Source organism: Bidens hawaiensis, unplaced genomic scaffold (assembly GCF_021521415.1).
Source record: "Bidens hawaiensis isolate Kalapana, Puna unplaced genomic scaffold, B.hawaiensis_p1.1 tig00022698_1, whole genome shotgun sequence".
NCBI lineage: Eukaryota > Viridiplantae > Streptophyta > Magnoliopsida > Asterales > Asteraceae > Bidens > Bidens hawaiensis.
Window position 1 is genome coordinate 362,946 of NW_027493550.1, and position 18,431 is coordinate 381,376.

General features: G+C 34.7%; 1 protein-coding gene across 1 annotated transcript; it reads right to left on the reverse strand.

Moving 5' to 3' along the window:
• Positions 1 to 2,268: 2,268 nt before the first annotated feature.
• LOC143566146 (uncharacterized) lies at positions 2,269 to 2,640 on the reverse strand. Its single transcript, XM_077052918.1, has one exon. The coding sequence runs from the start codon at positions 2,638 to 2,640 to the stop codon at positions 2,269 to 2,271; it is 372 nt and encodes a 123-aa protein (XP_076909033.1).
• Between the last annotated feature and the right edge of the window lie 15,791 nt (positions 2,641 to 18,431).

Consider the following 18,431-nt stretch of genomic DNA (forward strand, 5'->3'; position numbering starts at 1 on the left):
ACTCCGTCTGATTAATATTTTGCTTACCAAAACACCTGAATTCCGATCCACCATGCAGCTTCCCCACACTCGATCTCTGTCACACCCCGCCTTCGGGCCTAGGCGTGTGACTCACAGTTGGTACCACTTTTGTCAATTTTATCAAAGTTTGCAGCGGAAAATGTTATTTTAAAATATTTACTTTCATAACAAAAGGGAATTAAATACCCTTGAGTGTTTTACAAAATTACTTGTTTAAGAACAAGGTTTACATATGCCTTATTACAAATTAGCTGAGCCACCAGCTGTATACTATGCCTAGTGATCCTCTATCTCCACTGGCATATCCATCACTATTCTTTACTCCTGATTACCTGAAAACAGTTTCAAACTACGTCAGCTATATGCTGGTGAACACGCTGACTCAAAAATGTTTTCACAATTTGTTAAGACACAACACCAATAGCGTTCAACGACTCAGTGGGTCTCAATCCCATCTCATCGGAACTAAATATACGCACAAACCACATAATCGGACTTCACTCGCCCTAGAGATAATCACTTGCCTCATGGTTAGTATGTCTGTAGTGTGCCCACTACAGTAGATATATGTAAGGATCCAGACACATGTGTATTTTAGTCTGAGTGTTTAGTACTACATTGCATCAAAACGTTTTAGAGGATTTGAACCAACCCTCATGCAAATATTTCCATAACTTTTTACATATGGATAACAGTCCATAGTTTTAAAGAGTAAATATCTTTTCAAAAATACAGTACATAGACGTATTCACGCCATAAAACATTTCACACTATAAAAAGGTTTGGACGTATTCACCTTTTGTTGATTTCAAGATTTCTCACCAACAGATGTCTGATTTTATCTCGAACCTATAGTACGAGAATAACATTCTATAAATAACTAGATCTATAATCTAGCTATAGACCTTAAGTCTATTTGCATAACCTTTACCTTGATATTCATTCCATTTTATAAAACATATATATATATATATATACACTATGTTTCTTTATCATAAGAAACGTATATATATATATATATATTTCATTTCTTCATTCATAAGAAATATCTTTATAATAAAGAATAATAACCTTATCTTATGAAAGCTACATTTCACTTATTATCTGATCAATGTATAGACTATACCCTCGAGTAGGGTCTAAACCATATATAATAAAAATAATCGGGCAGAACCCCTACCTTGTATGGCTTGTCTACGAAATGCTTAGACTTTGCGTGGGTAGCACTCCTACTTATACGTACTTCTAGACAACTAACGCGTCGGAATTGTCGAGGCTATGGCACGGAAACCGAGGTAATGTGAGTGCGATGTGATGGAAGCTTCATCCCATGGCTACCTATTTATAGCCTGATTTAGTGCATCTTCGCGTATCGCGAAGGTGCGCTAGCTTAGGTGAGTCATCGTAGGCTTGCCACGTGTCGCCACGTGTCACTCCGGTCTGACACTTGTCCCGTGACGTGTCCTGCATCTTCGTGTATCGCGAAGATGCAACTCAGATTCTTCTTCGCGTATCACGAAGATGCAAAATTTCAAATATGTTCATTTTTAGTCCCTGATCTTTTTGTAACTTGCCATATCTTGATTTCGTCTCATCATCCAAAAATACAAAGGTGGCTCGCGGCGATGCGAGCGTGCGAAGTGCAACATCAAAACGCCACATTACGCCCATTGCCCGAGTCCGAGGCCGTGTCCATGCGCGTGCGCGTCGGGTGCTTCGCACCCTCTGCTAGAACTAGGGAGAGTGGTTAGCCATACAAGAACATTTCCATGTAAAACTCCTTCCTTATAAAGTGCTTTCATTTCTTTCCTACTTTCCATGTGGGATGGAGTTTTCCATACTTGTTTCCTTAGCATAAAAATGCTTTCTTTTCTTTACCATATTTTTCCCATCACTTATCTCATGAATATTTTAGTCCTTTATTTTTATAAACTTATCAAATTTGAACCAAAATTTTGTGGGTGTTACAATCTCTGCTTCAAGCTGAACATTCGAGGAAAACAATTAGTGAAACAAGACTCATTTTTACAGAAATACACACTTAAAAAGCCGGGTTGCATCCCGGTTAGCGCTGAATTGAATGCTTATAGCTCAACATCCCTTGGTACTCTTATTTAACCGAATATGTCGGATCTCTTGCCATAAAGCAAACCTCCGACTCGTGTACGTTCCTTTTCAAGTCTGCATCTTCCAAATAAGGTTTCATCGATGTCCGTTAACAACTTTCCTTAAATGATCATCGAAATCTTAAATCTCCAATTCACCGAACTTGTCTACTCTTTTGACTTGATATGGTCCCGTCCACTTGCTCTTTAATTTTCCCGGGAATAACTTCAACCTTGAGTTGTATAGCCAAACTCTTTTCCATTCCTCAAATGTCTTTCGCTTCATCTTGGCATCATGATCTCTCTTCATTTTATCCTTATACGCAGATGAACATTCATAGGCTTCATCTCTCAACCCTTCTAACTCGCATAAGTTTAACTTTCTTTGCTTACTTGCACACTCATAATCTAGATTAATATTCTTAACCACCCATAACATACAACGGGAAAGTTTAACAGGTAAATGACAACCCTTCCCATAAACCAACCGATAAGTGGTGGCTCCAATAGGCATTTTAAACGCTGTACGGTAAGCCCATAAAGCATCATTTAACTTTGTTGACCTATCTTCGTTTGCAAAATTTCTTTATTTTTCCTATCGGAAACCTCCACTAGGCCATTCGTTTGAGGATGATATGAAGTGGCTATCCGGTGGTTTACACCATACCCTTTAAGCAATTTGCCAAAGTTAAAATTCTAAAAATGTGAACCTGTCATCGCTAATTATGATGTGGGGAACACCAAACTCTGAAAATGTGTTAGATTGAACAAATTTGCAAACAACGGTATGGTCGTTCGTCTTGGTGGTGATTTCTTCTACCTACTTAGAAACATAAATTTCCACCAAGATATATAAATTCCTGAAGGAATTTGGGAACGTGCACATGAATTCAATTCCCCAAACATTAAAGATGTTGACAACAAGAACTGGTTGCATGGGCATCTCGTCCCTCTTTGAGATGCCACCCATTTGTTGGCATCTAACGTAATTTTTAACGAACTCAGTTGCGTCTTTAAAAAGGGAGGGCCAGTAAAACCCGCAAGCAAGCACTCTACTCCCCATCTTCTTCCCACTAAAGAGTCCTCACATGCAGATGAATGTGCATGGTACAACTCGCTCTTGACTTCCTCTTCTGGTATGCATCTTCTCATTACTTGGTCCGCGCCCACTTGAAGAAGTCTGGTCTTCCCAAACATACTGTCTTACCTGTGATAAAAAGTGTTGCTTCTTCTTCTTCAGCTAAAACTCGGGAATTGTATATGCAACAAGAAAGTTAATAATGTCAGCATACCAAGGTAAAGTTGAAACAGAAAACAATTGCTCATCCAGAAAAGTCTCATTGATGGGCCTAGCTTCCTCCTCCTTTTGACCAAGCAATATGGTTAAATGGTCTGCGAAGACATTCTTGCTTCCCTTATTCTCATGGATCTCCACGTGAAACTTTCAGACTAACAAAATCCATCTGATCAAGCGTGGCTTTGCATCCTTCTTTTCCATTAAGTATTTGACTGCACTATGATCTGAAAACACAACAACTTTGCTTCCCCAAATATAAGATCGAAATTCATCCAATGCTTATACTATCGTAAGCAACTCCTTTATCGTAGTGGTGCAGTTTATTTGAGCATCGAAAAGGGTTTTGCTCGCGTAGTATATGGCAACGGGTTTCTTGTCCACCCGTTGACCCAAAACAACCCCGATGGCATAGTCACTCATGTCACACATGATTTCAAATGGAAGTGACCAATCGGGTGACATCAAGATCGGAGTTTTAACCAATTTGTTTTTAAGCTCATTAAAAGTGTTTAAACAATCTTCCTTAAAAGCAAATGGTACATCTTTTAATAACAAGTTACACAACGGTTTTTTGATGAGACTAAAGTTCTAATAACCGTTGGTAAAATCCGGCATGTCTCGAATGACCGGATTCCTTAACATTTGTAGGTGGTAGTAAATTAGATATGACACTTACTTTTGCCCGGTCAACCTCAATCCCCCTACTTTAGATGACATGACCCAAAACCGTTCCCTCTTGAACCATAAAATGGCTCTTTTCCCAACTTAAGATCATATTCGTTTCCACATATCTTTTTAAAACTTTGGTTAATTCATTAAGACATGATTCAAAATATGAGCCATATATCGAAAAATCATCTATAAAAATTTCAGGTGAATCCACGACCATATCTGAAAAGATACTTATCATACACCTTTGAATGGTGGCCGGAGCATTAGACAATCCAAATGGCATTCCCTAAATGCGAACGTGCCATGTGGACAAGTGAAAGTGGTCTTATGTTGGTCATCGGGGTGAATAGCAATTTAATTATACCCCGAATAGCCATCTAAAAAGCAATAAAATTTCCGACCTGATAGTTTTTCGATGATTTGATCAATGAAAGGTAGAGGAAATTGGTTGTTAGAAGTTTTCGCGTTCAACTTTCGGTTGTCAATACAAATCCACCACCCGGTTACCGGAGGGTGGCAATTTTTTCACCTTCTTCATTACAGGTTATCTAAATACCCGCCTTCTTCGGGACTGTTTGTGTGGGACTCGCCCATATGCTATCTGAAATTCGGAAAATGATTCCTTCATCCAACCATTTCAAGACTTCATTCTTCACAACTTCTCGCATATTCGGATTTAACCCCCTTTAAGCATCGTGTGCGGGTTTTATCTTGGGGTCCGTGATGATTTTATATATTACAATGGATGGACTAATCCCCCTCAAGTCCGCTATAATCCCTCCGATCGCCACTTTATGTTCCTTCAACACTTCCATCAATGCTTTCTTTTGATCTTCTTCTAAGTTTGAAGCAATGATGGCCGTCAATGTCTCATTCTCTTCCAAAAACACATATTTGAGGTGTTTTAGTAGTTCCTTCAATTCAATCACTGGTGGACTCTCAAGTGACGGTCTCAACTTGGAGTTAATGGTATTCGGTAATCTCTCCACCTGCTGAGGGCATGGTGGTTTCCCAATACTTGCAGCAAAAACTTCAACTGCTTTCTCTTCCTATTGTAACTGTAATGAATGTTCAACTGTTCTCCTGTAACAAATAGCTCATTTCTCTGTGGAATCTTCCTTACTTTCATGAGGATTCAACCTGTTAATGATGTCAGCCATAAAGCATTCATCACTCACCAGAGGGCTAGACATGTTAGAACATTCAGTCGAAGATTTCTATTCTCAAATACCATGTTAACGACCCCGGTTCTATAGTTTATCAAGCCATTTGAAGTTGCCAAAAAGGGCCTACCGAGAATCACGTTCGGTTTTCGTTTCGGGTCAACTGTTACATAATCTAGAACCAGGAATTAGCCGGGTAATAGAAATCCTCAATCATCACAATTACATCAGTAACAATTCCCTAGGAAGCTTAAGAGTCAAATCAGGTAGAACCATGGTGGTGTCGGCTTTTCTAAGTGGACCAAAATCATATTGGTCATATAAGCTTCCCGGGAGAATACTCACTTCGGCTCCATGATCTAGTGACGCCTTTGTCATTTCAAAATCACACACTTGAATGGGTATTATTGGCATTCCCAGATCTTGGAGTTTAGGCGGGATGATCCCGTCAAAACCGAACTGACATTAGCTTTTAAATCAACAAGTCCTTAAAGTATCTGTTTAGGTATTTTATGAGTTCGTTTTTGTGTCCACAAGTCTTTCAAGTATTTAGCATAAGCAGATACTTTCTTAATAGCGTCAATGAGGGGTAAATTGATTTTTACCTGTTGAACATTTCCCACATTTCCTCCTGTTGTGGACCCATTTTTTTAATTGATGAAGATGCTTTGGGATTCACCAATGCCCGAGGGAACCATATGGGTTTATTTGTTGGACCCATTTTCTTGGCAGTTGGTGTTTCCTTCTCATTTATCGACTCATTTATATTTTTATTAATTAACTTTTTCGGTTTTTTGGTGCAATTTCCGCATCTTCATCACTTTCCCCATTTTCACCCAAATCTTCCACCATAAATTCAATGAAGGATGATGGTGAATTCACCCTATTATTATAAACTTTACCGCTCCTAAGGGTACTTATCTGGTTGATGTGGGTGCTCTTCCCGCTCAATGAGCTACTATTATGATGGATCAGGTTCTTCAATGTGTCACTCGGTAGCTTGGATGGATTTCTTTTTAGACTTGCCACTTATTCAACGAGTTGACTCACCTGTTTATCCCTCGAGGGATCAGCTTTATTTTGGAGCTCTAATCTGATTCACATTTTTATTCGGAGTCTCCCGATCTGTCTTCATTTGCTTCAAGAAGTCCATCACGTTCTTAATTGAATCCTCTTTGTTACCTGAAGAATTTCCTTGTCCCAGTTGATAACTCTTTTGATACCCCCTTGTTGTACCCACCTGATTCTCTCTAATTATACCCGCTATTAGCATTACGCGAACCATTCCCCTATTGTTGCTGATTTGACTAATAGCCTATGTTTTGAGAACTATCCTGAAAATTCGGGTTTTGTTGCGTGTTTGGATTTCCATAACTGAAGTTTGGGTGATTTCTGAGGCCTGAATGATAGGTATTCGAGTTCATATTGTTGGTTATTATACCTTCTTTCACCCTAAACGTAGTTGATCTCTTCTTCCTCATCATGTATAACCCCGCAAATCGACACATCGTGCCCCAACTCTCCACACTGTTAGCCAAACGAGTATGTCTTCCCTGACTGACTTTTCTCTTTTGTACCTGCGGCCATTAGTTTATCAACTTCTTTTCCAACCGGGCATTCTGTCGTCGAAAACAGTACTATCTACTATTTTCACAACTTACCTCTACACCATTTTGTTTAACCGAGCCTGTCGCTTAGAATTGATTGCATGCATTTTCAAATGCATCCAATCCACATTCTCATAATTCTTTAGAAACGACCATTAGTCATGCACTAAACATCGCGAACATCATGACTAGACAGATCATCATGGAATTCCTTTATTAATTCCCATAAGGAAATTCCATAGTGAGGGAAAGTCCTCAACAATAATTTGAACCTCTGAAAAGAGTCATAAAACGTCTCACTCGTACGCTGCTGATAATTTCTGATGGCGGTTCGGGCTTCTGAGGTTCTTTGGGGCATGTAATACTCATCAAGAAATTGTTGTGCTAGATCACGCCACGTGTAAATGCTTGCTGACTGGGGAGACAAGAACTAGTGTTTAGCTAAATCTCTAAGGCTGAATTGGAACACTACCAACTTGACTTCATCAGCTGAGAACCCTTAACTGGATATAGTAGCCCATATCGAGTTGAAATCGCCCAATGTAGGATAAGGTTCCTCTGTGGCTTTCCCATTAAAATTAGGTATCCCTGTTAGACTACTTTACCGTTACTGAAAATGCTTTCCCCTCTCTAACTGGAGCAATGATCGGTAGGGGGTTTGCTGCAACCTATGGAATAAAGTGGCTCTGAATCCCCCTCACTGGTGGTGGGATAAAGGCTCCCGGGACCCATCATCATAATCATAATACGAAGCTTGTGGTCCTCTGTTTACTTAGTGTCTTGGTGCTTGTTGTTGCTAATTTCTCAGGTATTGGTATTGTGGTTACTGATTCTGGTTCGACTGATAATACTGACCCCATGAACATCCTAGAACTCCTACTCGTCTTCATAATCATCATCCCATACGCTCGATTCCTCAACCTTTGCATCACCCTGATTAACCCATGGTCCTTCTTCTCTAAACTCAAAATGCCTCCAACGATTTTGTGGTTCTGAACTTGCTGAATGGTTATCGCCAAAAGTTGTTGTCTTTCTTTGGTTTCGATTGTCACCCCTCCTATTCATTTGATTTCTTTTTCAGTTGGCATTTTGGTTTTGGTTAGGCGGTGGTTCATTTTGTGGGATCGTATATTCCTGGTGTTTCAGTTGATCTTGGATTTCGGGTTGATTACCGGGTGGTTCTTGATATTTCTGAGTACTCATGTTTTCTTTCTTTAGTTTGGATGATTCAGTTTCTGACTTTCGGTTTACTCCAGTTCTTTGAGCTGCCTAGTTTCTCCTTACTGTCTTTTCAATCTCTAGGATAAATTGAAGTTGCTCTTTATCTAGGGAATATTTCGTATGCATGAACCTGTAAGAATATTTTCACACACTAAAACACAACCCCGCGCAAAATCAACGAAGAAACAATAAAACAAAAATAACACTTAAACTAAACTAGCACTTTGCACTTTGACTCATGACTTAAACTGAGTAATTATGTGGACAGACGATGTCAAGCAGTTTAGAAATATGTTATGAAGGCAACACTATTACTTTTAGATTTTGTAAACAACTATGAGAAACAAGTGATTCACTTCATGTTCAGGTAATTCGATAACGAACTAATCACGGATTATGTTAATTTGATTGCACAGTAATTACTAGACCTAGTAGTTTGGTTGTGATGACAAACGAAACCCTATCCGAATTGTTGACACAGATGAACACGATATACACATTACCAGTTTTATGTTATGAAAACCAATTGTTATGCAATGACTAGCAGTTATCAGATCAATGACACAAGAACCTAGTCCTAAATGTTGATGAACACAACCAAATAGTTGATGCAAGAATCGATAAACAAAACACAACCTGTTTAAACAATCAATCACTAAAGCAAAGCAAGATAGAACATTATATTCAATCGAACTCTCAATCAATTAAGCACGAATAATCCGATCATAATCAGTTTACACAAAACCCTAGCCTAAAGTGATCACAAAGGTGTTTAGCCTGACATCGGCATCACGATTAATTCGCTTATCCGTTGAAAGGATAAAAGCATGGACTTATTGGACGAACCAAAGGCTCCAAGATGATGCAAATTCGTCCTCGGGTTTGCTCTTGACTGCTGGAATCAAAAGGTATTTAAAATGGGGGCTGAAAAATATTTTTATAAATTTTAGGTCAATTTCCCGTTTTAGCTCTCTTCACGTAGCGCGAAGTTCTTCTGTCTTGGTTCTTCGCTTAGTGCGGAGGACAAAATAGTCGGGTTTTCGTTCTGGCTTCTTCGTGTAGCGCGAAGGAGCATAACTTCAGCCCATCGCGTAGCACGAAGGGTTTTCATGGCAGAAAATTTTGGCATTTACTTGTTTTCTGCATTGGAATGTGTGCCACTAAATTCCGCTCTTCTACGCTATCATCCCTAGCTGTATATAGCACCAATAAGTATCTTTAACGTCCAAAGACCTGAAACACATAAATACGCTTGCATTACCAATGCTCACACAGTAAATAAACTCAAACGAACACATTAATATAAGAAAGTACATGAAATATACCCGACCATCATTACATATGTGTAATACTATGTATTTTCATAACTGCAATAGTGTTGAATAACATATATACAATTGGTTGTATTGTATATAGGCAATTGTGTTATATTATATGCAAAAATAAATTTTTTTTGATATAGTGCATATACGCAATAGTGTTGTATTACATATATGTAATAGTGTGTAATGTATGCATGCAATAGTGTTGTATTTGCACATATTCAATGGTGTGTATTGTCTAAGTTCAATTGTATTGTATTATACGCAATAAAACACTATTGTATATATGTAATACACACTATTACACATATGCACTACATCGACAAATTTTTTTTAGGAACAATATCAACATCAACTTATAAGAAGGATGAAAGTAAAAAAAATATAAAACATTAAAAAAAGTTAAAAAATAATTCTTTATTAATTAGTTCTCGAGTTCTCTCCATATATCTAATCTAACTATTATATTAAAGCAATACATAGTTTCTACATGACATTTAACTAAGCTATCCACATAGTATTCCACCTCAACAATTTCCAAAATTATAATTTATACCTAATAAGCTATTTAACTTTAATACCATTACTATTGATATAAATTACTAACAAAGTTACATATATAACTTTAAATGTTATATTAAATGAGATTTTTATAAATTTATGAATAATAAAATTTTATTTATCATTATTTATATTTTATGAATTCATATGGCATGCTATTATGTCTATTGTTAAATTTAATTTTTTATTGCATTTTTTTAACCACCCGTGTATTACACGGGCTATATCCTAGTGTATATATTTTGGTGAATTAAAGTAAAAAAGAAATAGTTTTTTAGGAATAGTAAGAATAGATCTAGGTCAATGGATCTAGAGTCTAGTGGTTGAAATTAGTGGTTTCCAAAATATCATATAGTTATCTAGGATCTAGAATTTAGAAAACATGGTTTTCTAGATAGACACACATAGTTTCATATCTTCAAATTTTATGCTCTTCTTACTGTTTTTAAGAAACTTTTTTTTATATTAACCCTTATATATATAGAGAGAGAGAGAGATATATGAGTTCTTTGAGAAACTCCAAATAAATAGGGAACTAGGGAACTCAATCTATATAGGGGTGAGTTCTCCGGTATAACAAAGCGTTGATGCGTCTATTAGATAAGCAACAATCAAAACGTTATGTATTGTCTAACTTGTAGGTAAATTTTTGTTAATTTTTTGTTTTAGGTGATAATAGTAAAATATATTACGTGTTATTATTATTTTATTATTATTATACTGGATTTTAAGGGTTTTCTCAAGTCAAATGAGTTTTTTTTTATTGTATATGTATGTATTATATGTATATAAATATTTATAGAAAATAATTAACAGAGGTTGTTTAAGTTATGGAACTATAACTAGAACTTCATCATTTTGGTTATTAACTCAGAATACTTTTGTCCGTTGCTATAAACATGTAATTGTACCTCTTTAAATATTTTGGACGATTTGGATGTTTGAAACTTTGTTATTTGTTTTATTACTCGCTTTTTTTTTTGTTTTTAAGTAACTCAAGTTTCTAATGCTTTAAAATTAGAATTAAAATAGTTTTTTTTACTGAATTTAAATCGAATCCATTTGAATTCAAAATTCAAACATGAATCGAATTGAATTGAATTTATCAAATCTGTTTTGGATTCATATAAAATGTAAATCCAACTTTAAAATTTCAAAATTCAAATAATTATATTCGAAATTCAATTTATTGAATACCCATGTGTTATACATATCCATCAAGCACTTCTTCAACACTTTATTTATTTATTTTTTCTAAAAACACACTTCATCATGTCTATTTCACTTTTTAACCTTAAATTAGAAAAAGTAGCTATAGTAATTTTTTATATATGAAAAACTACTATTCATTCTCGATCAAATGTATACGAGTGTATAAAAACAAGAAAGTTGATAAAATAAACGTTTTTGAGTAAAATAAATATTAAAATAGGAAATCAGATGCAAGGTTTTAATTATTTATTTTTATTCTTTAATGGGAGATAAATTTTGAAAAATATGGTTCTAGTTAAATTATAAGGTAGAATATGATGGAGGGGATGTGAATGCTCGTAGAGGATTCAAAATCCGTTTTATGTAACTAATATTTCCTTAAATTATAAAGAAAAATTTAGCAAAACAACTTAATTTACTCCCACATCTCATTCTCTAAAATAGAGATCTGATTTAGAGAAGTTAAAGTTCTTCTCTATTATCTATTTATGAATATGACAAACATAGAATAGAGGAATAGGGATATAAAATGAGACATGAGAGGATTTAAAAGATAAACAAATTTAAAAGAAAAATGCTACTTTTTATTAAATTAAATTATATATAGATAGAGACAGAGATAGAGCAAGTGTGTGACTGCTCATTAGGTGATTTTTTTGAAACTTTCTTAAATTAAAAGAAAAGTGTGGTTTTTTTATTTTTTATTTTTTTTATCAAAAGTGTGATTTTTTATTGAATTATATATAGATAGAAATAGAACTTAAGTTCAAATATGCATTTATATTGTATGATACTTGTTCATAATCTTTGTGCTTAACAATTTATTTTTAAATGTTCAATCAATTTATTTTGCAGGCCACTCTCGGCCACCATCTTTAGATGAAATTTCAAGATCCCGTGCTTCCAGAGATGATGACGTTGTACAAGGTAATGAGAATAAACATAACCGAATAAAGAGTTTAAAGTGTTACCATGTGTCATTCGTAATGCAAGCTTTGATGTTTAAGCTATTTGTTGGTTTAACCAACTTAGCTAGTTAAAACGCCATATCAGCGTCACGTCACTGCTATACAGGCAACACACTTTAATCAGCCAATCTTTTAACTGGAGCTTTATGGTTTAACTAGCAGACAATTATTTCCTAGTCATTTTTTTATATTTCTTTTCTTTTTATTTCGGTTTTTTATTAAAATGCAACCAAAATCTAACATAAATATTACTTAAAAAAATGCAAACCAAGTTTCGAATAAAAAACTACAATAATACAAAGTAATAAATCAAAATATAACTTTCGTGAGGAACACAAATTCTTTTTCCTTTTCCTGTTCCTTTTGTCATGCCAATAGCAATTGTCTCTCTTCTTGCATTTGTTTTTTTTTTCAACTTGCGTTTGTTTTCTAAACTAGAGAAGCTCAGAAGGTTTATCTTCCAAACTTACAAAATGGGCCTTCACATCGGGAGTACTGAGGAGGTTCGTCGGGATCTCGCTGCCTCCTTGCTTTTGTCTCTTCCAGGCGGTCGAGGTAGCTCCGGTTCATCAAACTCAAAGTCGGAATCAAATTCGCTTAAGTTTATATGGGACTGAGCATCCTATGCGGCTTGAGATGAAGTTGGTTTGGTTATAGAAGTGGAGGTCTTTAATCGTTTGGACGATGACCTTTATTAGGGGAACAAGATGCCACTTTGCTAATTTATTAATTACCTCACAAGGTTCAACCATCATAAATGCATTTGATTTTTCGACTCCCTACTGTTTATTAGTCTCTTTCATCAAATCGAAATCATTTGTACCGCTTTTACAATGATTGTTTTCAAGCCGACTATAAATGTTGAAATATGTGAGGCTGGTGCGCATTTCCGTCCATTTGCCAGATGCGGCGTCAGGATTTTGATAAACGCCCCAATCCATTGTTTGAAAAAACTCAGCCCAAATATCCGCCCAAAATACACTAATACTTTTATCATCACCTATTGAAATATGAAAGATAACATTAGTATAAAACAAGTAAATAAACTAAGAATATACACTTGTAAAAAAATTAATTACCGTCGATAGAATTTTTCGACGCGTCAATGCAAGCTCCTTTGCTGGCGTCCACTTATCTACCTCCAGAGAAGTAGGCTCTTTTGGTACGGTGGTCGTTATTTTTTATTATTATTATTTTTTGTGTTTTTGCTTGGAGGTGGTCAGTTGTGTTTGAGATAACGGTTGTCACTCAGCTGTTGATCAGGTTTTGGGTACTTGAGAAGAGAAGAAAAAATTGGGTAGTTGGTTGTAAATAAATGAGTTATTTGGATCGATTGGTGGAAGGTTACCCATTAAAGTTCTCATATTCCACATATTGTTCTAAGTCCATGGTGGAAGTAATAATATTAGAAAATATAGAGATGTATTATAAAAACTGAGAGAAGAAAAGGAGTAAAAATGTGTGGTATAAAGTTATGCGTTTATGTGTTATTTTAGTGAATTGAATTATATGGGGTGTTTGGGTGAGCTTTTAAAACTTGTTTATTTGTTTGTTTGCTTATTGAAAAGCAAAATGTGTTTGGCAAAACTTCTCCAAAAGCTTTAAATTGAAGCTTTTCAAAAGTTGCTTTTGTTTTTCAAAAATCAAATAAGCAAAAAAGCAATTTAAAAAGCTCAGCCAAACACCTAGATAATAGGTTTAGAAAAGGTTTGTCTTGTAAAAAAAGTCTAGTAATTGTTTTGGAGAACAAGTTTAGTAAATCTATAAATAGGGGTCTAAATTATTGTTATTGAGTTTTTTCTCTTTGTAAGTTTATTAAGTTCGTTAAATTTGTTTGGTTATATGAAAATAGTCGCTAATTGTCACCCCCAATATCTCTTGTTCGTTTGTTTATTGGTTCATTAGATTTAATTGTTTGATCCATCTAAGTCAACAGTTAACGTATTAGCGCTCACCCACTTAGCGCCTTGTTGGCGCCGTCTTTCACAATGGTGGGGTGGCGTATTCTACTGAGGTGGATAATTAATGCTTCTAGCGTGAGCGTAACAACTAGCCATATGACAAAGCCTTGGGGGGCGACTACAACCACTCTCAACTGTATGTTTTATAAAAGAGAGTTTGTAAGGCTACGCTATATTTCACTCCATACCATTTTAGACCCTTCTTATATTAATGTAACCTCAATATTTCTTTCACACTTCAACCTATACCCATTATTCTTCGTTCTCCATTCTCCATATTTTAGTTTCTAAAATATAATTTACTGGATTTTATCACTCGTATTACGGGGTTGTTTTAGATTATTCGTTTTTAATATATATATATATATATATATGGATTTTATTTTTATTTTTATTTATTATAAGAAAGTTAATAATTAATATACTTGAGGTTTGATGATAAAATAGTTTCACAAACAAATGATATGTTATCATCCGGTTTAAAAGCTATCTGGGTTTGGTAATACCCATTACTGTTTATTTTCTTTATTATAAAATTGTTTCTTAATTATAAATAATATCTTTTTTTAAATAAAATAGGGTATTAATTTTTAGTATATCCCTATTTTATAGGATTTTCATATCAAATATTTGATGAGATTAATTTTTAATATAATGAGATGTTATAACCCGTTTAAGAGCTATCTGAGTTTGGTGAGTCATTTACCCGTGACTTCAGGTCAAATGCATGAGAAGGCTTCATTTACAAATAAAGCAATAAGATGGCTTGAGATATGGTTGTTTTACGGGGGTTGTTTTACATTTTTCGTTTTTCAATATTTATTTTTTGGATTTTAAATTTCTTTATTTTAAGAAAGCTAATAATATAGTTAGGTCATTTTTGGGATTCCTTATTTGCACCTACTTTTGGCTTGTATAAGTTGTTTTTGATAAGTTACTACCTATCAAAACCTCTTTTTTTCTTCTATGCATTGCCCCCATTGCGATTCTGAAATTACGAAAGTTATTCTTCGTAGAAAAGGGCTCTCGTATCGACCTACCGACTACTAACCAGTTGCTCCACCTGAACCGAAATCTCTTGTTGGATTTTTATCTGTCTTAAGTTTGTTCACTTTCTCAGGTAAAATAATATTGTTGCATCTGATTTTAGGGTTAAAAATGCATATGACATTTCTAACTTCACGTGCATTCCTAAACAGAGAACGGGCTCCTTAATCCATTTAGCGCCTTCAGAAAGAGAGCATCATCAATTGGCAACGAAAACGTAGTCGGGTTTCAGCAGGTGATATCAAAGCTAGAACCCGATGAACACGATCCGGAACCTCAGCTTGTTGGATGCTTATCCTGCTTAAGTTTGTTCATTTGCTCAGGTAAGACAATATTGTTGCATTGATTTTAGATACCAGATGCGACATCTAACTACACGTGCTTTCTAAAACAGATGACTGGTGTTTTAACCCATTGGTCATCTTCAAACGAAGACCAGAATCAGGTGAAAGTGGAAACGAAGTCAAGTTAGAGTTTCAACAAGTGATATCAAAGCTCACGACACATTATATGTATTGCCTTGATTGCTATTCTGAAGTTAGAGAAGTTATCCTTCATCAAAAGTTACTCTTTGGGGTGGCAGAGTCCGGTCCTAAACCTGATCCTGACCATATCATATCTGTTTCTAGCACAGGTAAAACAATATTGCTTCATCTGAGTACTTATGGGTCAAACATTCATCAACCCAAATCTAACTTCCCTTAAACAGATAACTGGAGTTTTGATGCCTTTGACGGAGATGAAATAATGGACGTAGAGTCCGAACAATTGATATCAAAGCTCACGACACATGATATGCATTGTCTCAATTGCAAATCCCGAATTAGAAATGTTGCTCTTATTAAAAAGGAGCTACTCACACAACGAGTTGGTCCCGCAGTGGCAGATCCAGATCCGAATCCTGATCATGATCTTGTTGGAAGTTTCTCTTGCTTAAGTTTGTTCACTTGCTCAGGTAAAACCAATATTGCTATACATCGGACATTTAAGTCTTATAATACATAAGATATATGAAATGACATGTTTAACTTCCGTAATTACTTATGCAGATAATGGGTGGTGTTTTAAGCCGTTCAACATATTCCGGAAAATACAAGAATCCAGTGACGAAGAAAACACCTCTTTGCTCCATGAAAACGGTAATATATAAAAAAACGTACATATCAGTTTACAGTTTTGACACTTGTTACTCTCACGTTAAACGTTACCTTTTTTAATAAATTTATAATCCTCTCTATTTTGTTTTTAATCCTTTTATATCAAAAGTTGTAGTGTCATCAATGTAACAACTCGGCTTTCCACATACTGATTCAAACCCGTTACTCGACCCGCTTTAAGTTCGGGAAATTTTAACATTGAAAAGTTTCACGTTTATCGAGGAATTACTATACAATTTTTATTTATTTATTTAATATATATATAACTCTAGAGAATATACATTTTTAGCCCAAACTAAACTTTAATCCTCTAATGTTTCCATTTTCAATCTATAAGGACTGAATTTCAATTTCTATATAAAACCCTTATAACCCATTAACCAGATCCGTTAACCCATGATCCATGACCCATTTAACTATACCCAGGACCCGTTTCTATTACTTGATGCACAATTCTCTTCATAAACTTGGAATTAAATCGTGTTTATGATTGTTCTTACCTTAACCGGCCTAACCAACCCCATTAATTTAGAAACAAGATCAAATAAAACTCGTAATTGATATATTTAGGAACCGACTAACCCTAAAAAATCGATTATATATTCTAGGCTTAACCATAATGCAATCAATCTCGTCTGCACAACACTAAGACCGTCGCCAGCTGAACCCCTATGGTTAATTCCCTTATCGAAGTCTGGTGATACTCGTTTCTTTTGCCCTCGTCATCGGCTCTGTTTGATTCAAATTGGACCGTGTTTAGACATCTAATCAGGTAGTCAAGTATATGGTTGTGTTCTTCTTGATCTGCTTTACAATAGCCCTAACATTAATTATCAAACAATTAGCGGATTGAGCAATTGATGATCTAGGGTTCTTGTGTAATATCTGAGTTCTTGTTTATAATATAAATGTTCTAAGCAATAAACAACTAAACCCAGTGGCTAGGGGTGGACTCGTTAAAACTGTTGGAGCTGGGGGATCGCGTGTTCGAACCTCACCCAGTCTGTTTTTTTTTGGTATTTTATATATTTGTTGTTTTAATTTATTTCTAATAATTTATAATACATTAATAGTAATATTAAAATAATAAATAAACAATATCTTATTTAAACCGATATCATAAAAGTTAAAACGTTTCGTTTCGATAGTTTTGTTACAATTTTCGTGTATATATAAATATATATATATATATACATATATATAATCATTTTATGAAAACCCGACATTAATATTGAAGCTTATCGTTGTTAAAACATTTTATCAAATTGCCCATAAATTATTTTAAATATATATATGTATTAATCATTTTAAACAAAATTATAATAAACGTATTAGATATATTAATATATTTTAGCCATTGGATTTCGTTAAAAACTCCAAGATATAAATTTTACGATAATTATATATTTAGACGTTTATTATTATAATATATTTTAACTTATATTTATTTAAACTAATTATTCGTAAACCCAATTTTATAGCAAACAATGATTTTTACAAATAAAATGATGACAATAATCCGTAGAGATTAATCGATCAATCCATAACATACTAATCATAATTGTAACTCAAATCACATCGAAATCCCAAATCCATTATACGTATTATATCGTTTATAACTCACTTATAACATTATTTAATTAGGATTCTTGTCGGTAATTCTCGAAGAGCGTGATTTCCGCCTTTTTGTCGTAATCATTCCCGTTTGGCTTATTCGAATAGGTGAGTTTATCATTCCCCTATTTTACCAACTTTTCTAAATGTTTTGTGAGGACATATGCGTACCTATCCGTATTTCATAATATATATATATATATATATATATATATATATATATATTCAAACAAATGCATACGCCTAACTGTGAGTTTATCATTCCCCTTTTTATACATTGTTTTCAAACGTTTTGGGGACATATGCGTACATATTCGTATTTTTATACTACATATATATTCAAACAAATGCATACGTGTTATTGTGAGTGATTTAATCAATCATACGTGCTGCTTGCTTACTTGTGTTACCATTCAATCATTTGTATGTTGGAATTACTATTCAATCAATCATATAGCGGGTGTTCCTGCTGGTGACCAATGCCCGATTCGTTTGGCAACGGT

Coding starts and splice junctions, on each gene's coding strand:
- LOC143566146 (XM_077052918.1), bottom strand. CDS start 2,640: ATGCCTATTGGAGCCACCACTTATCGGTTGGTTTATGGGAAGGGTTGT.